The sequence below is a fragment of the Musa acuminata genome, chromosome BXJ3-10, assembly GCF_036884655.1.
Source record: "Musa acuminata AAA Group cultivar baxijiao chromosome BXJ3-10, Cavendish_Baxijiao_AAA, whole genome shotgun sequence".
In the NCBI taxonomy this organism is placed as follows: Eukaryota; Viridiplantae; Streptophyta; class Magnoliopsida; order Zingiberales; family Musaceae; genus Musa; species Musa acuminata.
In genome coordinates, this window is record NC_088358.1 from 18,174,994 (window position 1) to 18,202,789 (window position 27,796).

Genomic DNA, 27,796 nt, shown 5'->3' on the forward strand with positions numbered 1-27,796 from the left:
AATAAATTTAAAAAAAAATATATTTCAGGAATTCATCCATTCTTTTTTGTTTTATGGAATTTTTATTCAAGACAGAAGTAGCAACAATTTTGAATGGAAGAAAACTTGAGGATGGAGATAACTTGTCCAATTCCATGAACCATGTTCACACAAAGCTTTGATGAGCATTTGGTGGAGGAAGACAACTTGTCCACTACCACCATCAACCACGGCTCAGGAATACCGAGAACTCCAGAATCCAAAGAGTGAGGGCGATGTGCAAGAAAGTGCAGCAAGAAGCACAATATTTTGGCTACTTTTAGTGTTGTAGAACTGTCAACTTCATGAGAGACTTGTGTCTTAAAGCCACAAGAGAGATCGTGGGATGTTGTGTAAAAAGATCAAACTCTGTATCCTTGCTTAGATCTTTCCTCCATTCCCTAACCACGTCATGTCACTAAAAGAAAGTGATGGTGTCGTGCCATTGATTTCTTTTGGATGGTGTTTCACGGTAAGAAATTGTACTCCAACACTCCATCCATCCATCAAAAACTCGATCCTTAATTCATCGGATTCCATACTTCAGTAATCTTCAGCTCTTAGCATTCCAAATGCCAAACCGGACGTTGACTCCGGTGGACAAGATGAATAAAAAGTCAAACCACCAATTGACTTCTTTCGCCGAAAGAATCAGTGGGCGAATGCCAGTATCTTTGACGATTCGATCGATCACCATTAGCTCCCTGTTGATCTACGTTCCTGCACGGGTATCCACCACATCGATCAAATGTTTAATCACCTAATTTCCCACTTTAACTCTCACAATAACGTGCCATCTTCTTCTTCCTCTACTCGTGAACGCATGTGGGAGTCAAACAACGGAGGGTTGGAGTCCCTTCGCTTCTCTCACCTCTGACGTAACCATTTCCGAGCTCTCCAACAAACACACCTTCCGTCTTCCCCCTTCGTTCACTTTGCTCGCCTCCACTCTCCTCTATAAATAACCTCAACGCAAGTGCTGCTCTGCACTACCATACTACCTCTTGTTATCCGCCATGGCAATCCAATACAAAGTCACTGCATGTCTTCTAATCCTAATAATCATCCAGCAATGCACTGCGAGACCTCTCGGTCCGGTCACCTCCGGCCCAGGGAAGACAGCTTCGAGTTATAGTCCTCCATCTGCCCAGCCATGCAACACGGCGACGGCCACCACCGTTGGCTTGGTGTCGAAGAATAAGAAGCTCGTGGCGACGTCCTCGTCGGCGCCGGTCCTCTTCACCATGTTTAAAGACATCGTGCCACCGTCCGGTCCAAGTGATGGATCCAATGGAGGACATTCTTAGATGACAGAAGAAGACTGTTACAGTATCCACGAAAAGATATATCTTTCTGGTGTTTTGAGAGTGCAAATAAAAAAGGACGAGAAGAAGAAGTTTACGATAGTAACTTGTAATGTTTCTCACGCTTGTGTGTTTAGCATAACTTAAGGACAGCAAAATGGATGAGAAGAAGCCAAGTTGCTGTATATGTAATTGTTTTGGGGATTTAAACATCATCGTATGTGCTACTTGATTGGGTTACAATGGTGCAGAAATATGAACTGTGAACCCTGACAACAACAGGAAAAAGAACATATAGTTATAAATATAGATTGGAGAAATCATTCTATAAATGATATGTAAGTAATAATTGTGCATAAAAATGCAGGAAAAAAGTTTTTTTGATTTTTGGAGAAGTCTGGACATAATTGAAGTCGAGTTAACATCCATGAATAGGGCAACGAGAACTCGAGAGAGTTGAGACATGCATCTTGGCTTGTTATCAAAGAACAGTTGATGAGAGAGCAACAGTATTAGGTAGGCAGAACCTGGAAAATGATGGGAGTTGACAAACCGATCATGCGTTCTCAAAGTTCATGGGAGTTTGAGCATCAAGTCAACCCCCCATTAATTTCTATCAGTAGTTTTTGATCTGGTCTACCCTGAAACATGTTGACAATAATTCGAATTCGTTAATTGTCACGGAAACACATGATGAACTGTAGCTCAAATCTCATGTAGAATAATAGATCAGGTAAAGATAGCTTGTGATTATATATATATATATATATATATATATATATATATATATATATATAGTATGTGTGTGTTGTACGGATCCACAGTTTTATTCAGTATGAATTATTATATAATACATAGATTCAGTATGATATATATATATATATATATATAATTCATTCTGGATAAAGGTGTGTCCAGATCTAAATTCAAACTCAAGTCAGAAATAAGCCGATCCATAGTTCGTTGCCGACGTGAAAGTAAATGACATATTTGCCCTTTACGTGTGGCTTCTAAGCACATTGAAATCGCTTGCCGCCCACCAATAGCTGCAATGTATGACCAAATCGCGCTGCACATGTCGTCGGCATATCCTTCTCTGCTTTTCTTCCTCTTCGCCCCTCCCCCACGTTAAAAGTCGACCTTAATCTCGCCGGCATGTCTGTTGTTACAGCGCACTCGGAAGCGCACGGAGAGTCACACCGCCCCAAAAGCGCTCCACGTTTGGCTGTAAAGCTGCGGACTTCCAGCCATAATGGCCTCGGCACTCTTCTAAAGGGTGTGTACTCCTACCACACTCCCTGCAAGCAAGCAGGAGAAGGCCATGCGTTGTGGCATCTCAAGTTCATCAATTGATGAAATCAAATAATACACTTTTCATGCTGAATATTAGCAGTCATCATAATTGTGTTCTCCATCTTTCATTCAGTAGTTCCCTGTTTCTGATTTGCTTTTAGTTTCTGAGAGGAGGATGCGGTTTATGTTTTTGATCCCACCACCATCTTTATCGACAATCCCAACCTTTTCTGCTTCCTACCAACCTTTCACCTCTCTTTGTTTGTCTCCCACTATCCTCCTCCTCCTCCTCCTCCTCGTGACATAAAGAAATCTGGAGGCTGGAGCTTTACGTTTCCTATCCGTAAGAAACCGCAGAATTAGCTCATGCTCTTCATGTGGATCAAGCTCTACTTATCTAGTAGTCCATCACAAAGTGTTCTTCTTCCATTGAGAGTGTAGTTTGCAGATGGGCAATCATCGATTTAGGTTATCTGACATGATGCCTGGCTCCTGGTTCTACAAGCTCAAGGATATAGGCAGATCAACCAGACGCCAGAGCATCCACAACACCATGAAGCGAAGTCATCCTCATACATCTTCGCCACCCAGAGAACTGGCTCAACTCCCTCGAAGATCCTCCTACTACGTCTCCACCAGAGAAAGAACAGAGGGGTTTCCTCGTTCTCCTGTCAACCACAAGGCCTCAGACACTCATTTCCCCGCATTATCTCCGAGAAAGACCAGAGCAAACATCCAAAGGAAGGCTACAGAGTCTGAAAGCCCATCGTATCGTCACTACGTTGGTCAATGCCATGAAAATTCCTCCACGGATGACAACACCATGGGCACCATGAGTGGAGACTTGGAAGTACTGTCGGAGCTTAAACTACCACCAATTCTGACGAAACCGATAAAGGATGTCCATGACGATGACGCACCGGACAAGACTTGCGTTCTTCGGGAGCACAGGAAGCGGATTGGAAGGAGACCAGAGGTCAGAGCTTATCGCACTCCACGCCTCGCCGGTTTCCAGGCTTACAGGAACCGTAAGTCATCAGTGCAACAGAGCAAGGCATTGCTGGGGAGCTTGGTGGTGGTGAAGTCGTCCTCGGATCCGCAAAGGGATTTCAGGGAGTCGATGGTGGAAATGATCATCGGAAACAACATTCGATCGCCGAAGGAAATGGAGGAGCTGCTAGCGTGCTACTTATCGTTGAATTCGTGGAAGTATCACAGTCTCATTGTCAAGGAGTTCCAACAAATCTGGCTCGAATTCAGCTCCACTTAGATTGTGACGAAATGTCTAGCGTGTTGTAGAAACTGATATTTGCAAGAGAAGCTGCGTGATGTAAAGAATGGTAGAATGTCCAGTGTAACTACGCTACACTGGTGATCTTGTGCTTCTCTGTTTTCGTGTATAGGTTCGATTTCTTTTGCAATCTGATTCGTACATTGTGTGTCGACAGCCTGTGGGACTCTTCACTTGCACACAGTTGAGCTTCTTTTAGCGTTTGTGCTTTGGATCGGATATCATGACTCCTGCCATTGGTAGGAGAAGCAGTATTGGATAACCAGCACGATGCCCAGTCGTCCCACTGTTTCCTCAGCTATTGCTGTTGTAAGATGGCTGCGACGTCGAAGACGTCAAGCTTAGTTCGTCTTGCCAACCAGTGAAGCCACCACCATGGCCCAGCCACGAATCTTGTTGATCCAGTACTCTGTTCTCAGTCTGTGATTCTCGTCTTCCTTCTCTTTCCGCAGTGCTGCTGGTTGATCGCTGGATCGTTATCTCGTCTTCTGCAGGCAGGTCTGGGCTCGAGTCTTCTTCCACCTCTTTATCCACTTCGATCTCGGTTGTGGTTTGAGCTGGTTCTCTTCATGGATTGAAGGTGAGCAAACTGGCTCTGGTCATCGTTGTCGGCCAAGGAGGATATTGAAGGATGTCGTTCCATCATTATGTGTACAGTATCGATCTCCACGAGAATATGTCAGTGTCCTAGGAACGTTATAGTAGTGAATTAGATAGAGGTGGAAGAGACACAGGGACGGACACTTCACCTGAATCTGATTGTTCAGATTCAAACTTTTATGAGGAACTATAAATACGAGATGGAATTCAAACTATGATAATTGCGTTAGACAAAGTGCAAGGCTTTCAATTGGTCTGCTGCCACCTCTAAAGCCAACAAGATTATATCTCAAGGACGAAGTCAATCATCTGTGGTACAAGAAAAATAAACCAACGGCTTTCCTTGTGAGGGTAAAGTCAAAATCATGTCTAGTTGACTTCTGGTCAAGCTGTAATCAAATCTAACCTTTTTTGTTTTTTGGAGAGAAAAATTCCAGGTTGGCTCCACTGGCGGGAGAGATTTGAAGCTCCCACTCCCTCGCTCTACTGCTTCCGTAAAGTTCGATTTGATATGGCTCATCTTCCCCATTAGAGTGAATGCCCTTTGGCGGCTGGGACGATCCCTGCGTCACGAATGGTCTCCCCCATTTTCTGAGACACGACTTCGAGGGCGAGGATGGAGGGAGCAGTGGTCTCTGCGGAAAATTTAATAGAAATATAAAACGTAATCAAATTAAACAATATGGCCTATTAGCTCAGTTGATTAGAGCGTCGTGCTAATATTTAATTTTTTTGAGCTTTCATTAGTTTAGTGGGCTTTGGGCTTTTACGGGTAACCTTTATCAGTTCATTATGAGATTAGATCCGAGATGAACATTAGCTAAAACTTTGGGAGGGTCAACGTCTAACCCAGCTTTCATTAGTTTTGTGGGCTTTGGGCTTTTATGGGTAACCTTTATCAGTTCATTATGAGATGAGATCCGAGATAAACATTAGCTAAAACTTTGGGAGGGTCAACGTCGGGTCAACGTCTAACCCCACAAGCTCCTCACAGATTGCGTGGCGATGCACGTCTCGGCTCACCTAATACCCGTGTCGAACCTTTTAATGCGACGACTTCCAATGCCTCTCGAGTGCTAGGCCCCGCTCCCCGTCATTGGACCGCACCTGGTGGCCCTCCTGGTTTGGCCCGTCACTTCTTGCTCGAGGTGGGATCGGCAACAATTATCGTCCCGTTGTGCGGACACCTTTCTCTTAAATGTCCACTTTTCGACCGTTCGATTTGCCAGTTTCCGATCAACCAGGCCACTTTCAAGAAAGCATTTGCAGAGCAGATCAGAAGAACAGGTCAGTCGCGTCGGCCCCACCAGTTCCCTGTTCCAATAAGCGTACTGTTGCTGCTACTATTCGGACGGCAAACAACTTTTGTCGGTCATAACTCTCTGCCACGTACAGAATATCCTGTTGCTATTGGCGTCCGCTGTGTTGTATGGAACGGTGGATCTCGAAAAGGTTTCCCCGCAGTCGGCACCGGTCTCATCTTTTAGCGGGGCAGCGAGGCATGTAGTGGCGAGAGGCCGCTTGCTCGCCTCTCTCGTCTTCCCTCGCTTCCGTCGCTTACATGTAAGAACGGCAAATCTGAGCCGAGAGAGATCCGGTTTTTTTTCTTCTGTTCTTCTTGATCGAATCAAGGGCTGGTTTGTTCGATTTAAGATGACGTTGTTCCGTTTATCCTGGTGGATTTTGATTTTGTTTCGATCGTGGTGGGTTTTAGGTCGATGATGGGGAGCAGAATCTGACAGTGACCTGGAGGAACATAGCGTCCTCTGGGATTATGATTCATCGGCCAGCCGAAGGTAGGATATTCTCATTGTCAGATCTTCGAATATTCGTGTGCTTTTCCGGTAAAAGATCGTTTCTTTTATGGGTTAGTGATCGGTCTTTGGGAGTTGTAATGTAGGGGCGGTGAGTAGTATGAACGATTTGATTTGTTTTAGATATGGGCTCTTGAATTGGAAGATTCTTCTGTTTGCTATCACCAATTTTTTTCTTGTTTTCTTGTAGCAGATGTATCAAAAACAATTCTTTCAGAGAGTAATGCGAAGATCAATTTTTTTTTGTCCTTTTTTGTTTATAGTTTGTTAAATAGCTGTGGTTGATTTTTAGAATTATTTGGGTTGTCATTCTTGTTAGAATTTTGTTAAATTCATATATACTTGCTTGTTTGTCTTTTTTTTTCTTGTGATATGATCTCTTGAAGAAATTAGCAATTCGATAGTATATTTCCTGAAGAGTGGAATGGGCTTTGCACTAGAATACATGTATTCGTTTGCCAATGTGCTTGGAGTTAGTTTTTAAGTTTTTTGGCAGACGAGTGGTACGTGAGGCAATTGAACTTTATTTGATGAAAACTTGCTCTGTTTTATATATTGTGCGTCTACTAGAACTGTATAGCATACTACTGGCACATGAAGCACCTAGTACTAGACCACTCAGGTTTAGGCTAACATTGGATTTATAGGGAAGAACACTCAGCTATATATTGTGCCTTGAGCAGAACTTTATGAATAAATTTGATAGGAGAAATGACGTAGAACAGAGTAGGAAAGTAGAGAGAGAGAGGGGAAGAGAAACAAAGAAAAGTGTGAGATAAGAGAGGAGAGTAACAGACTAGAGAAATATAATTTTTTTCATTCAAATCTGAAAAATGCTTGATCCATTGACAAGCTCCACTGTTTATAGGCATTTTGAAACCTTGATACAATTAATGAAGATAATGATTTCCAAGAGTAATCTCCTAGGGAATTAGTATACTTGTTAGAAATCCAAAATATGACTTTTAGGCTATCTAAATAGTAAATAAGTGCACTTAATACAAAGTGAGTTCCTAGAAAGACCAAAAGACTTGACAATGATCACGCTACTGAGTATCCAAAGTAATCCAAGTGGTATCAGAAGTTGGATGATCATGCCACTTGGCAAAAAAGTGTTGAGTAATGCTAGTAACAGATGTGACAAGGTGGTAATGAAGAATGGCCTCTACGTCATCCCCATGTTGTGAGAGAATCGGTGCTTTGGGAGGGTTGTCGCATGTAGGAACACCGGTCGTAGATAGAGAATGAGGCTCAAAAGTACCATCATATGGAGTTAAATCATCCACATTGAAAATTGGACTAATATTTAAATTGGAAGGCAAATCGAGCATATATGCATTAGGTCTCGATTTTTGGATAATTGGAAAAGGACCAATGGCTCGGGAATGCAACTTTTTGAATGAATTTTTAAGGAACTCTCAAGGCAAACGCAAACCAAGAGATAATCGCCAACTTGACTCTTGGCTTCTACAACGTGTATTAGTAGCAAGTTTGTAACTTTCGTTACTTATAGCAATTTTATGTCGAATCTCAACATGCAAATCATAAATATGTGAAGTGAAGGAGTAGGCTGGTTCTAAGGCATGATAGTTAAGTGGAAAGGGTGCAAAGCCAATGGGGGTACGAGGAGTATAGTCAAGGGCAGTTTGAAATAGGCTTTTTCCGGTAGAGTGACCGATTGAGTTATTGTATGCAAATTCTGCAATGGGTAAGGTTAAGTCCCACTTTTCGAGTTTCTCCTCAGCTGAACATCTAAAAAGATTTCCTAAGGAACGATTAACAATCTCAGTTTGACCATCAATTTTAGGATGTAAAGCTAAATGGACCTTCAATGTTGTACTAAATAGTTTCTATAAAGTTTTTTCAAAAGTACCTAACAAATTTCATATCCTTATCAAACACCATGGTTAAGGGCAAGCAATATAATTTAATCACTTTTTGAAAAAATAATTTAGCAATGTGTGAGGCATCGTTGGTCTTGGGATAAAGTGGCATATTTTTGAAAATTGATTAAAAAAAGCAAGAATAGAGTTATGGCCACGGGTTGTTTTGGGAAGTCCAAGGGCAACATCTAAGCTCACATCTTACCATGGTGAATGTGGAATGGGTAATGGGGTGTATAGACCAGTACTGTGCTTGCGAATTTTGGTAATTTGACAAGTGTGAACTGCGACACCACTCGAGCAATATCTTGCTTTAAGGAAGGCTAGTAAAATATATTCTCGACTAATGCAATGGCCTTGTGTCGGCCTAAGTGACTTGCTAATCCACCCACGTGCATTTCCCAAACAAGAAAGTCTCGAAGAGAGGATCGGGGAACACAAAATCTAATAGATCGAGAAAGGTAACCATCCTTAAGAATGAAGTCCGTATATTCACAATTGTTTCCATCTTGGACTTCTCGATATATGTGAGTAAAGTCTGGACATTAGGTATACTCTTCTTTTCATCACTCGAATCCTGTGACCTTGACACTCATTGTAACACCTCCGATTAGTCCCACATCAGAAGTGGGCAAGATTAAGATTGGTTTTTTAGGGTCTGATGAATATATTATTATCAACTTCAGCTTAAGCATTTTGGCTAATGGTTTAGGCCAAACGAAGTTGATAGGCCAGTTAGCCCATCAGGCTCGGGTTGTGATAGTCATGGTAGATAGGATTATAGAAATTCTACTAAGGGCATCAATAGCTTTGTTTTGAGTGCCAAAATAATGCATAATTATAAAAGATTTAGGATCCAATAAGTGGAGTCCCTTAGTTGTTGGGGCTTGTTGAGGAGACTTGAGAGTTCTTGATTTGTCTTTTTTTGACAATTTTGTCGATCGTAAGATGATGTTTTTGCCTTTGTATGGAAAGACATAAGTGTTTTTTTTTTCATGATTGGTAACATCAAGGTCATACAACCAAGGCCGACCTAAAAGAATGTGGGCAATATCTATTATTAGGACATCACAGTAAATCTCATCTTGGTAATCATCCATTTTGATTGGTACTAGGCATCTCTCGGTCACGGGTAGAGTGGTTTTGTCAACCTAGGCTGCTTTAAATGAGGTTGGATATGACTCTACCTTAATGTTTAGTCTCTTGATAGTAGATTTAAGATACGTTCATAGTTCTACCCCTATCAATAACCAATTTGCAAGTTCTTTCCCTGCTTCGGATAAGAGTATGGTAGATACTTATCCTCTTCCATTCATTGGAATCACTAATAGTAGAGAGAATAATGCAGACAATATTAACATGGGCATCTTTAATTTTTAGTTCATGTTCGTCTTCTGAGTAGGCTTTTGGTTCAACTATTTGATCTACTTCCTTGATTTGATCCTTTGGTTCTTGTTTTAAGGTAAAAGTATGTTGAGGACAACGAGAGGCAACGTGACCTCTATTATGACAATAATGATACTGGACTGAAGACGAACTAGTTTGAGAATCAATAGTTGAACGAGCTAGACGATTCATAGTTGGGCTAGGATTGTTGAGAGACTGGGAAAATGCTCGACGAATTAGATAAAGTTTAATGTACTTCTTAATCTCAAGGGCTCATTGAGAAGCTTTCTCCATGGTGTCAGGGAAACTAAGGGAGATTTCCCGTTGGATGTTAAACCTCACTATGTTGGTTTAGGGATTCATTAGGATTGGTTTGGTTTTCACCTCATCGAGTCATGATAATGCTATCAAAAATTATCCTTTGGTAATGAGGCTGTTAATTATTACAATGCACAAGATAGAAATGCAATGTTTCAAATGGTTCTCACTTTTTTTCCTCACTTTTTGTTTTGCTTTTTTGGACAACTTTCAAGGGTTCAAATTTTAGTGGTACTGTAGTTGTAGCTAAAGGGGAGAGAGAGGGTGATAAATAGAAAAAAAGAGAAGGTGCAAGGATCCTTGAGTGTTGATCGTAGCTTTTGCTGTTAGTTGGAACCTAATGGGGTACAGGGTTGGTTTCTTGATGTGCTCTGAGACCAAACTGATGTAGAACAAAGTAGGGAAGTCGAGAAAAAGAGAGGGGAAGAGAAAGAAATAAAGAGAGGAGAGTAGGAGATTAAAGAAGGTGCAATTCTTTTCATTCAAATCTGAAAAATGCTTGATCCATTGATAAACTTCACTATTTATAGGGTTTTAGGAGCCTTGGTATAATTAATGAAGACAATGATTTCTAAGAGCAATCTCCTAGGGAATTGATGTGCTTTTTAGGAATCTAAAATGTGACTTCTAGGATATTTAATATAAGAGCGCACTTAATACAAAAGGAGTCCCTTAAAAGATCAAGATTTTTTTTTTAATTTTCAACACAATGTTTAGAATTTCTAGACCAACTAATTGATGACTTTTTGTTGATTTTTTCCCTACAATAAATTTTTTTGAAATTCTTTGTAAAGCTAGATGGCTCTCCATCAAGAAGGTTTTGATATTATTCTCCTATATAGAAAAACTAAAAAACAAATTAATGTCCAAAATTGAAGTTAACCAGAGAGACTAGAGGTGGACTCCTGTACAATAATACTTCAATGGTCTAGTATTTTACTCCTGTACAAATTCATGTAGATTATTTAAGGTAACCTGAGAAACAAATTCATGTTGGCAAGGACCAGTTACACATGATATTTGCCGGTAATTTATTTGGATCATTATTTTACCAACATAATCATGGCTTGTGTGGAATCTTTAAAGGCATCACTGAATAAGTTGGAAGAAGCCACTGATTCTATTGTGACCACGTTATGTAAGAACTCAAAATTTTGAACTAAAATACATTGAAACATACAAATATCACCATATTCTTAACCCTCTTGATCGACTCATCATACCTCTTAATCATGGCCTCCATCTAGTTTGCTGGGCTCTTGATACTTGATGAACTTGCAAAGGTGGATCTAAGTGCTAGGTTGGAGGTATCAAACTTTACACCGAACAAGATTAGTAGATTATTTCAAATTAAACACAACCTCAAAGGTTTTTGTAATGGTTTCATGATGATGGATCAATAACAGTATGAGACATAGACATCATTGGCCATGCAATATCACTATTCATGGCAGATATGATTGGTAAGTATTTAACCACACTCCATTCATTTCTTTTAAACTATAACCATCTTATTTGTTATTCAAGAAAATTTACTCAAAATTTTATAGCCTAGTGACCATATATGATTCAGTGATTTAAAAAGTGCTAGGCGCTTGCTTGAGCGAAGCGAGACGCTAAAATATAAAAATATATAAAATAATTAATAAATATAATTATTTAAATAAAAAATACTATTAAATTAAGAAAATCGGGTATAAGCACAATGTCACATTAATAAAAAGTCTCAAAAATCAAAACAATAAAATTTTACATCAAATCTATTGAGTTGCTCCGTACACTTGCCGTTTATTCTGAAACCTAACAATAATTTTAAATAAATAAAAATTAATAGTATTAAAATTAAAATAATATATTATTAATGTAATAAATAAAAATACTATTATTAGTATATACTTAGCAGTATACTGTTAATATACTGTTAACAGTATAGTGAGAAGAGTGTGGGAAGACCGAGGCTGCTGAGGCAACGATAGCGATAGCAGGCGACAGCGGTAGCTGGAGCGGGAGCGGGAGCGGTGAGCGGCGGTGGCAGCGGGAGCGGCGAGCAACAGCGGGAGTGGGATCGGGAGCTGCGAGCGGTAGCGGGAGCGGCGAAAGCAGCGGCGAGCGACGACAGCAGCAGCGAGCAACGATTGTGGCAGCGGCGAGCAGTCGGTGAGCGGCGAGCTGTCGGTGAGCGGCGATTGTGGCAGCGGCGAGCAGCGACAGTAGCGGCGAGCAGCAACAGTGGCAATAGTAGCAGAGAGCAGCGACAGCGGAGAAGAAATCTCGGCGGCAAAATCGCAAGTGTTAGGGTTGGGGAAGTCGGGGAAATCGTGAGAGGGAGCATGATATCAGTGATTTAGTTGGTTCGATCAAACCAACTAAAGCATCGAAGACCAACCAAACCTAAAATCTGGTTTGGTCGCTTGGTTTAACCCAGGCGCTCGCTCGAAGCGCCCGACGCCTGGGCTCAGGCGAGTGCCCAGGCAACGCCTCTTTGAAGCGCGTCACTTGGAAAAGAAGCGAGGCGCTCGGGCCTCGCCTCGCCTCGCCCGAGTGCCTAGATAAGCGCCCGAGCGCCTATTGTAATCACTGATATGATTTGTTTAAAATTAGATTAGATGATTTCCATCAAGGCTTATATTCTCAAACTTCAAATGCTTATAAAATAACAAGCCATTCTTGATGGCATATGTAATGTGAATATGCTTTTGGTTAAAGGGAGATGTCAAGAAGTGTTAGCTTTAAATTGATCCAGAATTACATTCTTTCTGGTGGTGCTAGAATAGCCCACCTGAGGTCATGCAGATGAGTGAAATCTGTAGCATCCAAGTGCTTTCGACTCTCAAATGGGGCTAATGTCAACTTCAAGATAAGGGTTAGAATATAATATTATGCATGACCAGGATCACATAAGCCTATGCAGACAAAGATGCTCATCACTCCTGCAAGTAAGTGGAAAACTCATTTATCTCAACCAGAAAGATGAACGAGGATGAACATATACAATGATGAGAAATCATGCTATTGTATCATCTTTATCCTCTTTTCATGTCTTGGCACATATTAAAAAACTGAAAGAAACCTCTGAAGCTGTCTGAAGATTGTCCCAACATGACAAAAATTAATCAGCTTCTGCTGTGATCTACCAGAGCTTGTGTAATGGACTGTAATAGGAATCTGAGACAATTTCTGTTTGTTATTTGCTAAAACTGGAATGTGTTATGGTGGGAATGATCTCTGTTTCAACTCAAGAACATGGGTATGTTAGGTCACAGCAGCCCAATAAGTAAACGTGAAATGAGAAACAATTACGTATATGATGGGTCAATGGTATTATGGTGACTCCAGTGAGAGTAAGGATGATTACACATTAAGAGAATACCAACATGACTTGACCAGTTGCAATGGAGAAAATAAATGGCCCTTGGATTGTATGAGGATTGAACTAGATGGAAGGGAGGATCTGCGTAGCTGCCCAATGGTTGTTTCTTGTTATCATCATTAATCTCATTCCAGCTTCATCTTGTTTTCCAAGAAGCTAATCCTAGTTGTGCATTTATTTTCTTCTGATGTGATGGAAGTTTGTACCAATATGTGATTTGTTGCATGTTCTGCAATCTTAAAGACCATGTGCAATTGTTATCCTATAATATTGTTTGCTATATCGCACTGAAGATTTTGACCTCATCTTTAGGAGCTTGCAAAGCAGCCTTTCTCTTTTGTAATTTTTTTAGACAAGCTATGGTTGAGCTTTATCAGTTCCTGTTTAGTTGATTTTTCTTTTGTATGCAACTTCTGCCTTTGCTTATGTTCTTTCCTTGGATGCAGACAAAATGCTAGGAAACTCCGAGGCATCCCAAGGATGCCCCAAAGTTACCTCTTACTCTAACTCTCAAGAAAGTGGGGATGTTGTTCAACAGATTTCTGTGCCAAAGAATGCACCTGTTCATGATCCTATAAAAGCAAATAACTCGATGATCTGGGATCGTAATGCAGTACTAAATCAAGGTTATAGTGGACCTTTCTACAGACAAGAACCATATGCTCTGCCATATCTCCATACTGATTTTGTAATGCGGCAGCAAGTCCAACTGAATGCCTTTGATAGCAATCTTTATCCTATAAACTATTATTCATTTCCTGTTGGAAACAGATTTAGTTATATGCCACCAGTCAACATGTTTTCACAATCGCACCCACAAAAATATCAAATTCAAGAATTCCAGTACTTTGTAGTTATTGACTTCGAGGCCACATGTGACAAAGACAAGAATCCACATCCACAAGAGATCATTGAGTTCCCATCCGTGTTAGTCAACAGTGCAACTGGTCAACTAGAAGCTGTTTTTCAGACATATGTGCGGCCTGCATATCACCAACATCTTAGTGATTTCTGCAAGGAGCTCACTGGGATCCAGCAAATTCAGGTCATCACACATTTCAACCCCTACCCTCTTCCTTAGTTTTGTTTTTTCTTTCTTCTTGTGTTCCTTAACATAGGGCTACACATTGAAAGTCTTGACTATTCTATTCAGTTGTATACATACATGCATATATGGAAAACCATTTCTATGAAATGCTATTCAGTAGTGTGATTGTTGGTTGCACTGTTTTTTGACAAAGAGAAAGCAAAAATGTGCAGGAATGCTACTTGTGGAATCAAACCTTTGGATTGGACTCATCAAGGCCAACAAAATAGTGCTTCTTTGTATATTTCAGAATTTAATGCAATGTTGTAAAAGCCTAAAAGGAATAGATAATTTCTTTCTAGGCATAGTTTAATTTGAAAAAAAACAGTAATAAGGTAAAGCATTAATTTGCACAGCGCGCTAAAATGGCTTAATTGCTGACTTCACCAATTGTGAAATCATTGTTCTGTCTTTCAAAACTAAGGGTATTTGTAGGTTATAAGGCTATAACTAATTTGTAACCATTTGCCAGTAGTCTTTTTCTTTCTTCAGGCTAGAGTTTGTCAATTTTCTTACAGTATGTCTTTTGTAAACAGTGATTTAAAAAGCGCTAGACGCCAAAAGGCGTCAAGGTCCAAAAACGCCCGAGGCGCTAGGCGCTCGCCCGAGCGAAGCGAGGCACTAAAATATAAAAATATATAATATAATTAATAAATATAATTATTTAAAATTTTAAATAAAAATATGCTATTAAATTAAGAAAATCTATTAACAATATTGAAAATTAATCATTTCAAATAAACTTAATATTAACAGTATACTGTATACTGAGCCTGCTGACTGAGAAACAAGGAAGCAGCGGCGAGCAACGGCAGCGGCAGCAACGGCGGCAGCGGGAAAGGGAGCGGGAGCGACGAGCAGCGGGAGGCGCGAGCGGCGACAGCGACAGCGTTTGCGAGCAGTGGCAGCGGGAGCAGGAGCAGGAGCGGCGAGCAACAGGAGGCGCGAGCAGCGACAGAGGCAGCGTTTGCGAACTGCGACAGCGGCAGCGGGAGCAGGAGCGACGAGCAGCGGGAGGCGCGAGTGGCGATAGAGGCAGCGTTTACGAGTAGTGACAACGGCGAGCGGTGACAGAGGCAGCGTTTGCGAGCAGCGACAGCGGCGAGTAGCGAGATCGGGATCGGGAGTGGCAGCGGCAGCGGGTTAGGGTTGGGTAAGGGTTATATCGATTTAGTTGGTTCGATTGAACCAACTAACCAACCGAACCAGGACCGAACCAGACCTAAAATCTTGATTCGATCGTCTTGGTTTACCCAGGCACTCGCCCGAAGCGCACAGCGCCTGGGCTCGGGCGAGCGCCCAGGTGGCGCCTGTTTGAAGCGCGCCGCCTGGGAGATTAGCGAGGCGCTCGGGCCTTGCCTCGCCTCGCCCAAGCGCCTAGGTGAGCGCCCGAGCGCCTTTTTCAATCACTGTTTGTGAAGAGGTCTAAAGTTGTTAAGCTGTTATTTTGTCATGGATGATTAAATGAATTTGTTGTCTAGAATTTTCTTTAATTTCTTTGGCCCTAAATTTTTTCTCTCCATAGAGAATCAAATTTGAGGGTGAGTCTTAGTGTAACAAGAAGATTGTTTCTTTATGACCTGAGTGACAAAGTTTTTGCAGCTGACAAAGTCTTAGTTTGCAGTGATCTGACAAAGTCTTAGTTTCCTTGGTTTCCCATGCTGTAGAAACTTGGTTCCTTTGATTCCTTGGGTTGCAAAAGGAATGGTTGGTAAATTAGCTTTGGTGTGTGCATGAGATTTATAGAAGAAAGGGTTTTGTTTTGTAATGCTTCTTTTATAAAATCTTGATGCCTTATCTCATTACCACTCAACTGGAGTTGCCTTCTAATAATAACTCATCAAATGAACCTGGAACTTGTTGATGTGTTGTAACATGGTCAAAGTACTGTATTGGTGTTCACATCTGATTCTATATCTCAATTTATTTGAGTACTACGACTTATGAGATAGCAGGAAGGGGGTGTTGGGAATTGGTGCAAAAGACTTGTTGGAATGCTAAAATGGAATTTTCCTTGGAAAAGAAAAAAATGATGGTCACGCATCATCTACCATTGCCGGGTGATCTATGTGAAGGATAAGTTGAGCTATAGCCAATGATTGGACTAGATACATCTAGGAAAATTTTTATTCAATGGTTCATTTTTCCACCTTTACGAGGGCAACCTGCTTTCTATCTGGCTTAACCTTTTTAAATATGCTGTTATGGTTTAATTTGTACATCAATCCAGTTTGCACGTATATCAAAAACCTTGTCAGAATTGTCCTTGCCCTCCATTGGCATTGATTTGATAAGTTGAATTAAGATTCTTGGTTTAGCAAGATCCAGAACTCTATGGAATAATCTTGACACCTTGGTCTGTTGGCAAAGCATGATCGACACCGACTACCAACTAGTAGTGAGTCCCAAACGTGGCTTTTCTTTCATCTATAACTGGTTCAATATATGAAGAATAGATACCATCGAGTGCATTCTGATGTCTGTGGTTATGACAATTCTTTCTTTGGTTATATAATTTTAATGTTTAATTTATTCTCCTGGTCTGTATTGCTTATCGTGTATGATGGGCCTAATTTGTCATAATTCATGGTCCAAAGATCACTATGTTAATGTCCAAAAGTAGCTTTTGTTTTACTATTTTCAAATGCAAGTCGTTTGCAGACCATTAATAAAATGAACTTTGAGGGAAAAGTGCTACTTGAAATCATATTTCCAATTAATGAGGTTGCTTAATAGTACATTGATATGAAGGTATTTAACTTCTCCTTTTATGAACTTCCAGGTAGACAGAGGTGTTCTTCTAAGTGAAGCTCTGTTGATGCATGATAAATGGTTAGAAAAGAGAGGAATCAAGCATAACAGCTTTGTTGTAGTGACATGGTCTAACTGGGATTGTCGTGTTATGTTAGAATCTGAATGCAGATTTAAAAAGATTAGGAAGCCTCCCTATTTTAACAGGTAACCTTTTTCATGCCTTTCAATGGTTCACAAAATGTTCTTTATAGGTGGAACAGTACACTTCCTGGCAATTAATTGTGTTTCATTTGTGACCAATACTTGTGCTAGACTGAAATTAAATTTTGTTCATCAAGAACATTTTGTGCTACCATGATTCTGCTGGCAGAACTTCTACTACAAACTTGTCAGCCTCCTCTTTCTGTCAAAACTAATTAGACTTCAGTTCCTTGATCCAAGGATGTTGCTCTTGGTTCTACACAGACAGAAGTAAGAAATGATGCCAGTTGACCTTTTGATATCCTAGTTGTCATCATTGTATTTAGTTGACAACCCAGATGTAGGAGATTTGTAGTCTTGTTTTAAGAGTTACTTGATAAATCTGTTTTGAACAAGTTCATAATGTCTTTATTTCATGTCTTAATTCACTGGTTAATGAAGATATATCTCTGTCAACATATTCTGAGTTCAATTTGCTTTTCATAATTGGGCAGGTGGATCAACTTAAAGGTTCCATTCCAGGAAATGTTTCAAGGTGTCCGCTGCAATCTCAAGGAGGCCATCCAGCTTGCTGGATTGACATGGGAGGGTCGTGCACATTGCGGCCTTGATGATGCCCGTAACACCGCCCGCCTCCTTGTTCATCTGATGGATATGGGCTTCAAGTTCTCTATTACTGATTCCTTAACTTCGCAAGCTGTGGAGTTTCCCATAAAATACGAGCCATTCCGTGATCTTTTGTTGGACCAAAACCACTACACCTCAAAGTCCAAAGAACTGGTCGGTGCTCCTGTCCAGTTTCATCCCTTTGTGGACCCCAATGGAAAGGAGAGGCAAACCTGTTGCTACTGTGGGGTGTTGAGCAGCAAGTGTGTCGTCCGCAAGCCTGGACCAACCCAAGGCAGATGCTTCTTTGGGTGTGGCAATTGGACTGCTGCAAGGTATGCGGTCTGTAGCTACTTTGCATGGGCATCTCCTTGATGCTGGGCATCTCTTCGAAAGGTTGATGCTTACAAGAATCATCCCTGCCCAAGAAGCTGCGTGATAGAATTCTCTAACTCAAGGAAGCAATTAGGTAACGTAGTTTTCTCCACGTTGGCACATATATATATATATATATATATATATATATATATATATATATATATATATATATATATATATATATAGCTAGAACTGTGTCTTGATGACAAGTCTTTAGGTAGTATCTGACCTGTGATACTGACTTCTTTTTAGTAGAAGATAATGGGGATTAGATGCTGCTTAACATATTTAACTCTTAATAATCAACATTGTGGACCATTTCATTCCTTTCTTTGCTTAAATGTTGTGTCAGTGTTTGCTTGGTGCATTGTAATTGTTGTTTTACCTCAAAATCAAGAAGGCTTCATGTATGACTTAATGTAATTGTGCAAAAATCACCATCTATGCCTTGTGTTGATGTTAAGTTCTTAGCCAACTTACATTTAGGTAAAATTGGGAAATAGAGAGAAGGAACTCAAAAGTGCTTGGGTTGGTCAGAGAAGTTGCTTGATTCAGACATGTTACTCGTGCCTGTGGTTTTATATGGTATGATAAGCTTGAATAATCTCTTTTTTTCAACTGTATTTTCTGATCTTAAGTTCCTGCTCTGATTGCAGAAAGAACCAAACTCATATGCATCTGAACTTTATCATCACTTTTGGAATTGATTGAAAAGAAATTAAAGGGGTTCCAAAATGGAAAATGGAGAGAGAGAGAGAGAGAGAGAGATGATATGATATGAAAACAACTGTGCTGTTCAAAGGAAGAGGAAGACTGATGGTTAACACGTGAGAAAAGGTTGGATCTGCAGAATTTGAGGTTTGAAACATTTGATAAACATATGCTAAAACAAAATAACTCCCAACTGAGGATAAAAGTAAAATAAATTGGTCAGATTCAAATCAAAGGAAGATAGCAGTAACACGTAATTGAGATAATAACATCATATCGTACTGCCCAATTTACTATATCCAATAACTTTGGATTATTCTATATATCGAAAATAATTAAAATGAAAGAAAGAGAGTATGATTCTAATGCTAAAAAAAAGACAAAAAAAATCTGAAATCATAACATTAAGATAGTGAAAGAAGGAAGAAGACAAGACGATAAAATACTATCTAAAATAATTACATTTGTGATGGTGAAAGAAGGAAGAATGTCGTCTTCTAAATGGTGTGTACCATCAAGCTCTTCTCCATCATTCTCCCCTGGACAGGGAGGGAGGGAGGGAGGGAGGGAGGGAGGAGAAATAGTTGGAGAGCGTTTTCTTCAACCTAGTGTGTGTGCCAAGGTTTATAGAAGCAGCAGCCTTTGCATGTTATGGAAATGACAGAAAGATGAACTCTGCAGCCATAATGTACTAATTTGAGCTCATGACATCTACAATCAACATAGGAATGCCTATTTGTGCAAGAAGAAATGGCTTCCTGAACACTTGAGAGCAGGCTCTTGAGCAAACATCTTCAGGATACATTGTGCCTTAAAATCGAGATAGATGAACACCTGTAAATGAAGGCAGAGGCAGTTAGGAAGAACAAGCTGAAGAAACTGTTTGTCAGTGACCGGCTCGGTCGATGCTGAAGCTGCCAAGGTGTGTCATCAGATTCTACCCAGTTAATAGTAGAATATACAGATAAGAATAAGAAAAATTAATGTTTGAAACTATAAAAGATCAATGAAACGACAATTTATGCTTCACAACCTTCTGAGTTAACAATGCAGTGGCATCTACATCATGGATACAATAAACAAGGTCTGATCCTTGTAGGTGATTGAATTAAGAAACAGATGAAACATTAGCGACGAATCTGATAGATTATTGTGACAATTGTATTTTTATTTTCACCTGAGACTTACAAAAGTAGACAATGAAAACAAAGATGACAGACGAGTTTTTCTTACACAGGCAATGGTACATTGCATGGTGATGGTGACCACTCATGCTCTACGAGATCTGGGTTAGCTCCCCTGAGAATCTTGAGACTAATGCACAATCATCCAGCCATCAGTAGTAGAGGAGCCAACAACCAACCACAAGATAAATACTTCGGCAAATAAGCCCTTAAGCAGGAAGCACTGTGCTTGGATAGAACAACAACACATAAAATGGGTTTCTTACTCCTGGGGCCGAGCAAGCCACAGAGAGCTCAGGGCACGAAGACGTGAGAAGTAATCACTGATGGCAAGAAGTGCCCGTGCAGACTGACGAGTAGTTAATATCCGGTGCATTTGTTGCAGGGTTTGCTGTCGCAGGTTGTCTGCCTGGAAGAATAAATGGAGAAGACTTATTGGAGAATAGGATTCCAAGTTCTTAGACAATGAGAAGCAAAGTTACATGGGTATGTTGATTGAATCAACAGTGACGAATGAGACTTGTGAAACGTATAGGACTAAATTTTGACCGGAGAAATAAATCCTGTGCAACAGCAAAATAATTCAAACACAACATGACAATTCATGCAGCATCCTAAACCAGTGTCGCAAGCTTAATAATGATTACTTTACCTGGTGAAGGAAATTCTCAAGAGTTCCAAGTTTCCCCATTGCCATAGCCATCTGACCCATGTAATTTGCAACATTCCCTGAAGTTCCCGAAGGACCAAGAGACCCAGCCAAAGTTTCTGACAATGATTGCTGTAATGCGTCCATCCCTTGAGAGAGAGCATCCTCAGCCTGCTGTGATGACTGCTGGAGGTTGCATATGCCCATCATTTGCTGCTCTGTTAGCGGCTCCAACTGATTTGCAAGTAGCTGTATTGTTACAGCAAAAACAAATTAATGAATTAAGACAAAAAACAACATAAAAAGTGCCTACTAAAAATTTTACATAAAAACAAAGCCAATTTTCTCGAGTAAATTTCTGGTGGCACAAAAAAGAGGAGAAAAACAAAGACCTTACTCAAAAGCATAAGGTATAAGGTTCTGCACCTTTAGAAGCTCAGATGAACGGAAACCCCCCAGCCACAAGAAACACCTTTCAGCTGGTGTCTTCCACATGCCTGATAATATGTGAAACACATCTGCCTTGGCAGCAATGCCCTTAAGCCTAAATATCTCATCATAATGCGCCATGACACCATCAACAATAACACGAAGATCATTTTCACTGGCATGAGCATTCACTGCAGCCCTCAGTTCACTGATCTGCCGATTATGTTCTTCGAGCCATCGTGCATATTCTACATCAAAGGTCAAGGCCCCTGCAACAATGATTTAACACATACCATTATAGAACAGGAGGCAAATACTATTGGAACCCAAAATTTATACCAGCAGTGACAAGGTAGGACATTAATTTTCTGATGCAAATTTGAAATTACCATATGAATGAAGAGTAGTTAGCATTCTTGGAAGAGAACCTAAGCTTTAATAGTTTTAGATATAATTTTTGTTCATGAGTTAATCAAGTAACCTACTTAACTAAAAAGAAGAATTGGCATGTTACATTTTATGTATTTGATACCAAGGATATTGTGAAGGGGATGGCTGAAGAATATCCTGCAGTAGAACCTCAACAATTTTGTTGCATGATGCATGTTTATATAACCTTTTTGTGCAGATACTTATGTTTTGTTGCCCCAGACAAAAAAATCAGATAATAACTAATAAAAGTTACCACTGGCATAAATTAGTAAAGCAGTTATGGAACTTAGTAAAGATATGTTCTTATGTTCCAAAAAGGCTAATGATTCTAGACTTCAACATCAGATTAAGAATCATGAAAGAGAAACTACCATTTCCACCCGTAGCATGGGATTGATCTCCTGAGTTAGAAATAAAAATTCCCTGCCGAAAGAAAGAAACATTTCAGACTGATTACATAATCTACAATGTATGTGAAAGAAACAGGCTGAATGTAATAGAGAAGAAGATATGGCAAAAGAAAGGGACAATACCTGGTGACGAGCTTTTTGAAGCTCCTGCTCAAGTTGAGTAAGCTTCAGTCTACTACTTTCTAGCTGTTGCACGTAAGCCTTGTGATTCAAAGAATAAACAGGTGGACATACAATTAGTTGAAAATATATCCAACTAAAATTAACATCCAAAATATTATTTGAAAGAGGAGGAAAAAAAGAATATTAACCATACGTTCATCAAATGACTGATTCCACAAATTAAATTACTTTTCCAGAATATGCTTAAGCTAATTTATTCACCATGCCCAGCAACCAAAAGAGACCCAGGTTATCATTGTTATACAAATATGTCTCTATGATTACAAGATAGGTTACATCACAGATTAAAATTCGAAGCCCAGATGGAGGATTAACAGCTAGGGAATCAAGCTGATGTCATCTAGTTCCTAGTATCCGATACTTGTTCTCCAGGATATCATAATGCTCGTTACTGACAGTTAGAAAATAGCAAAATGGCTTGCAATTAATATACAGGTGAAATACCTTTTTTCTTAACCTACTCTTCCTGGCAGCTTCACGATTTTGGGCAAGTCGTCGAAGGGTCTGTGCAACAAAAAAATTCAATATAAGTAAATGTAATAAATATACTTTTGGCTAATACATGAAAGCACCAACTGAAGATAAAGCAAATAAGTTACCTTCTGGTCTAGTGTTTTGTCCTTCGACCTGTCACTAGAATCAGATGCTGCTGCAAAAGCAAGTTGTCCTCGTTCTAACTGCAATTAGAAGAGATAAAGATTCAAAGCCAAAAACCATAAAAGAATTAATCAATCCTGGTGAAGCGAGTTCCCTTTTGCAACATAGCATGAAGAGATACACACCTCAATTCAGCAAACACAAGATTAGCATTTCCATTTATTTGCAGTAGTCATAAACATATCTTCTAATTGTCAAACCCTATTGTGATATGCACCAATACTCAACAATTAATCATGGTGACTGCATGTCTATCAATGCTGTATGTGGTTTAAATCTTTGAGAAAAGGCTTACAGTGCCCTCCTACACAATCGTTTTTAAGTTTTCAATTGGCCCATCATTAATATGGTTTTCTGAATATCTAAAAAATCTCATAATCATTTATCTCAGTCGTGATACAGTCCATTCCCAGGACAATTTACTTTATAATACCCATTTTCACAACATTTCCCTAATACAAGCCAAGGAATTAAGTTTCAGGAATACCAGCCATAAGGCCTGCAAAGTGCTGGTTAACACTGGAACCACCTTGCAGACCAGGTAAGTTTATAAAGCCTCATTTTGCTACAGTATTGAAATTAATTGAATAAAACTGGAGCAAATGGATAGTTTACAAAATCAAGATTTGCTCCCACGTTAGTTAGGGTTCCTCTTCTCTTCATTGGCACAAGGAGAGTCACTCATCATTCACCTGTCCACCATCTGTCTTTTTGCCCCTATCCATTATGCAATCTCGCTCCACCCTTTCATTATCCTTCCCCTCAATACCTAAAGCTTTACCAAATGAGGCTCAAAACCTATTGCCCTCCTCTTGAAGCTTCAATTTGAAGACAGATTGGATAATGTTCTGTGCTCAATGAAGATGATGGACACTGCTCGAACAGAAAAGCCAGTTCAACATCATTTCTCTGGTTTCCTGTCTTCTTTCCTTTTTCCCTGTGGCTGTGTTTGTGCCAACATGCTGGCATGTAGATGTTTGAGCAACAACCAAAATACCACTGACACCCAGGCTTATATCCTTGACATAAACACACAAATTGATGTAGAATAATAACACACCTACTGTATTCGATCTGTGCTATTAATTACCATATATCAACCATGTCCTCACAAAGGAAAAGGCCATCAGTTAGATTTAAAAAGTTTACCCAACAACACATGGAAATCAGATGCATATATACAGAATGAGCAATAAACACAAAAGTAGAGGAGGCAGTGTGTAGGAAAGGAGTAGGGGTGTGCAAATTAATTGGTCAAACTGCAAAGTCAAAGCAAGGCCTTTGTCTCAGTTTCACTCGATTTTTTTTTTTTTTGTATTATTCAGTTTGGTTTAGTATTTCACATAAACAATTACATGAATTTTTAATACTCAAAAGTTACTATTACTTGAAAGTTTAAAACTTTAAACTATCTTCTATGCATTTAAATGTAAGCATGCAGGCCAAATAACAATCAATTTCAATTTCATGGTGCTTTAACAGAGTGGGGCAACCATAGTTGCAAAAGCAAGTCAGGCCCAGACTTCCTGATCATTTACTGGAAAGTGACAGCGTAAGAAATACAATCTAGTGTTCAGATGATGTGGTTTATTGAAATTGTTTATGTGTATATATATCCAAAAAAATGAAAGAGCAAAGAAAATCACCCTCTGATTTTTGTCATCAGTGTCCACGTCTGTGGAGGTATCTGTTCTAGGACTAGCATCTGCCATTGACTCTCCCCAATTCTCAAATTGACCACTGGAAAATGATATTAAGCTGTGTAGCTTTTCCTTATGTTGGAATGATGTCAAAGATTCAACTCTAGCTGCTGAAGGTGCAATTTCAGTGGAAGCAATAGGCTGCTATCAGGAAAAAAGGATCAGAAGAGCATTTTTCTACTAGTAGCAAGGTAGCCAAGAACACCTATAAAGTTAGTGAGTGCAAAAAAAAAAGTGAAATCTTACTTTACCAAGAACTCCAAATTGAGAAGGGTCAGAATTTATAGATTGTCCACTATGTTTCACAGTAACTGCTGGATCTGCACAAATGATAAAATACCCTTTAGGCCAAACCATTTGGCAAAAACACATGGATCCTTCTGTCACTTGGATTTAAAAGTAGAAATCAAAATGGTTATAAGCTTAGTTAGTTGCAGCCTTCCAGCAAATACTAAACTATTTTCATCTCAAATTATCTTCTTTAAGATAAGAAGGCTCCATTACTACTTATGAAAACTAAAGCAGATTTCTTCCTATTTCTCTCACATTACTTACTTTAGGTATCACTGACCTTTTAAAACATGTCATTTCTTATATTACAAGGAAAAAACAAAGACAACAAAAAACTTCTTTGTAGCAAATATCCAGTGAAAATGAGTTTTCTAAGAAGAACAATCGAACAAAACTAGTCCATTAAAATTAGCCCCACAATACTTCTTTATGCAAACAAGATTGCAACAGAACCAACAGTTGTGTAGCAATGCGACCTTATGTACTGCACCTAGATGATGGTAGATTTACTCAATTAGTAAAGAAAATTACAGAATCAGACAACAATTTGAGGAAGCTAGATTACTTTACTACTCAATAAATACAAAAGGAAACAACTCCTACATAGGAGGCCAGAGGCAGAACCTATATGAAATGTGATAGACTGCTCGAGCACGCCAAAGTCTGAAATTCTCTGTGTCGTGTTTCCTTCTCTGCTACTGAGAGAAAGCATTAGCCATAGATGAAGTACATAGAAACCTTTAAAGTAAAACGTGTATTACTTGTATTCATGTATATAATTGTGTGTGTATGTATGCATAATGGGAACAAAGGTTGAATTTAAGAAGTTCTAATATGTGAGCACAGGTCAAGTAAACCAATGTATTACTGGAATGGGGCACTAGACTAGACTAGTTCTAATTCCAACAAAGCACCAGACTTGAACAATAAACATGGCGATGATTCCTTAGTTAGGAACACATTCTTGTCATTATTGGAAGCTCACTTTTCTGGTTTTGATAAAAACGTCTCCTGTGGAGTTGTCTCCAGGTAAAAAGGAGAGCTTCTCTATAGTGTATCACTAAAAAATTTTGCCTTAGGTTCTTAAATCCAATATACTAAATTTGTCCTAGCTAGGTCAATGAAGTTGCTTCAATTTACAGACTTTTATGTTAAATCCAATGGCTTGGCATGCAACCAAAACCAAACCCAAGGAAACCCCCTCTCAAGTTTCTTATATAAACTCTGTATCACTTTTCATATATCAAAGTAGAAAACAGTTTCCATATATACTGAGTTTTGGGTTTATAACACTAGATGCATTGCTTATCAATTTCTATTTACATAATCCAACTCATTTTTCATGTAAACAATACTTAATATTTGCAAAGTTTAATGTTTGATGAGGAATGCCTACCTACAATAAAAAAAACCAATCCAATAAGCATAGGGGTTGCTTCTTATTTTGCAATTTGAACTTTAGTGTGGTGTAACCAAAACTTTGGTCAATAATTTTCTTCACACTCACAACAAAAGATGACTTTTGGCTCATATCTGATATCGCATGCAGGTCAGATAGAGTTGGTGGCTGATATAGTATGTTCTGTCAGTAACAACCACATAGCAAGATCCCGCCACATAATCTGCTAAGATTTGTTCCTTTGCCTCCATTCCAAAAGTTATGCACAACCTCCCTTTGTCGTTTTACTTTTTATCTTCTAGACTGAGAACAGCAAATAATATTCACATAATACCATATATATCAAAGAACCATTTGTCTAAGAAATCCCATAATCGATATATGCAATATACCCAGCTAAATAATTTAAATGCAATATGCATTCTCAAGTCACATACAGCTCCATTTATTACTTTATATTGTCTAATGCCCACGCTTGCCATTTTAACAAATCCATATTAAGATTGAAGAAAAAGCTGTTCATATTGATTGTTACAATTGTAGAAATAAGAAGATAGTTAAGATAAGAAAAAGCACAATCATGAAGAAAATACCACAGCTTCTAATCCAAGAACCAATGAGCTGATAACAATGATATCAAGCTGCGGCGGTCAATTAAGCATCGGAAGGTACCAGATTTATCAAGAAACAACACGAGGGAGAAAACGTAGAGGATGTATAGACCATGGACATACTTGTTCTGAACCACCGTCGTGGACGAAACAAAGCTCGGCATCCCGGCTGCGGTTAGCTTACCATCTTCGAATCCAACCCCATCTATGCTACTCCCCATACACCATCACCATCATGGCCACCGCCGGCACCGAGCACCAGAAAAGACCCAAAAATGATCCCAGAAAAATCTCAACTTTCCAACCCTAGAAGGCTGCTAAAGTCCACATGGCCACACGACAACGAAGAATCCAGAACCCCCCTCTGCTCAAAATCCCCCTATAAACACAGGGCAAGGGCAATCCCTAACCGAGAACGACAAATTCTCCAACCCTTACCCGTACACTGGAAGCAAGCGTCTCGAGGAAGTACGAACGACCCACGATCCCGGGCGAATCGAGCTACGAAGGATCGATCCTGGCGGAAGTCGAGGCGGCGCAGACCCAATTCTGCCTCCAAAACCTCAGATTTTGGCGGAACTTCTCGCAGCTCCGAAGGATCGGAGGGCGGCCGCTCCTCCCCACACCTACTGCTTTGACTCCCACTCTTCGTTCTCTCAGCCTTCTCCTCTTATTTCTCGTCGGCAATAATTCCGCAGTGGCTACAGCGAATTAAAGAACTGCATACGAGAAGCAATAGATTACTGATCTCGAGAAACAAGCGAAGTCGGAGGGCAATCAAATCTCCAGGCGGCGTCGTGTTCTTCTTTTGCTTATTCTGCATTGGTCAATAATGCG

At 39.7% G+C, this 27,796-nt stretch overlaps 3 protein-coding genes across 13 annotated transcripts; 2 read left to right on the forward strand and 1 right to left on the reverse strand.

Annotated features, from left to right (window-relative positions):
* Positions 1-3,063: 3,063 nt before the first annotated feature.
* On the forward strand, positions 3,064-3,885 carry LOC135650614 (transcription repressor OFP4-like). Its single transcript, XM_065170097.1, has one exon. The coding sequence runs from the start codon at positions 3,064-3,066 to the stop codon at positions 3,883-3,885; it is 822 nt and encodes a 273-aa protein (XP_065026169.1).
* A 2,051-nt stretch (positions 3,886-5,936) lies between these two features.
* Positions 5,937-18,438, forward strand: LOC135651704 (uncharacterized). The gene is made up of 5 exons (XM_065172043.1): positions 5,937-6,069; positions 6,221-6,302; positions 13,724-14,322; positions 17,147-17,322; positions 17,814-18,438. The coding sequence occupies exons 2-5, from the start codon at positions 6,281-6,283 to the stop codon at positions 18,298-18,300; spliced, it is 1,284 nt and encodes a 427-aa protein (XP_065028115.1). The 5' UTR covers positions 5,937-6,069; positions 6,221-6,280; the 3' UTR covers positions 18,301-18,438.
* Positions 18,439-20,017: 1,579 nt separating this feature from the next.
* Positions 20,018-27,790, reverse strand: LOC135651342 (transcription factor TGA2.2-like). 11 transcript variants are annotated; one of them, XM_065171377.1, is made up of 12 exons: positions 27,398-27,780; positions 27,083-27,323; positions 25,553-25,647; positions 24,905-24,978; positions 24,605-24,802; positions 22,901-22,978; positions 22,746-22,805; positions 22,242-22,319; positions 22,080-22,131; positions 21,274-21,545; positions 20,851-21,096; positions 20,018-20,607 (listed from the first exon to the last, which is right to left on the reverse strand). In XM_065171377.1, exons 2-12 carry the CDS (start codon positions 27,178-27,180, stop codon positions 20,461-20,463), a joined length of 1,398 nt encoding a protein of 465 aa, XP_065027449.1. In that variant the 5' UTR covers positions 27,181-27,323; positions 27,398-27,780; the 3' UTR covers positions 20,018-20,460. The 11 variants fall into 11 exon arrangements, with proteins under 11 accessions (XP_065027449.1, XP_065027451.1, XP_065027456.1 ...); XM_065171379.1 differs by having other exon boundaries at positions 25,553-25,644; positions 27,083-27,781; XM_065171384.1 differs by having other exon boundaries at positions 25,574-25,641; positions 27,083-27,780.
* Between the last annotated feature and the right edge of the window lie 6 nt (positions 27,791-27,796).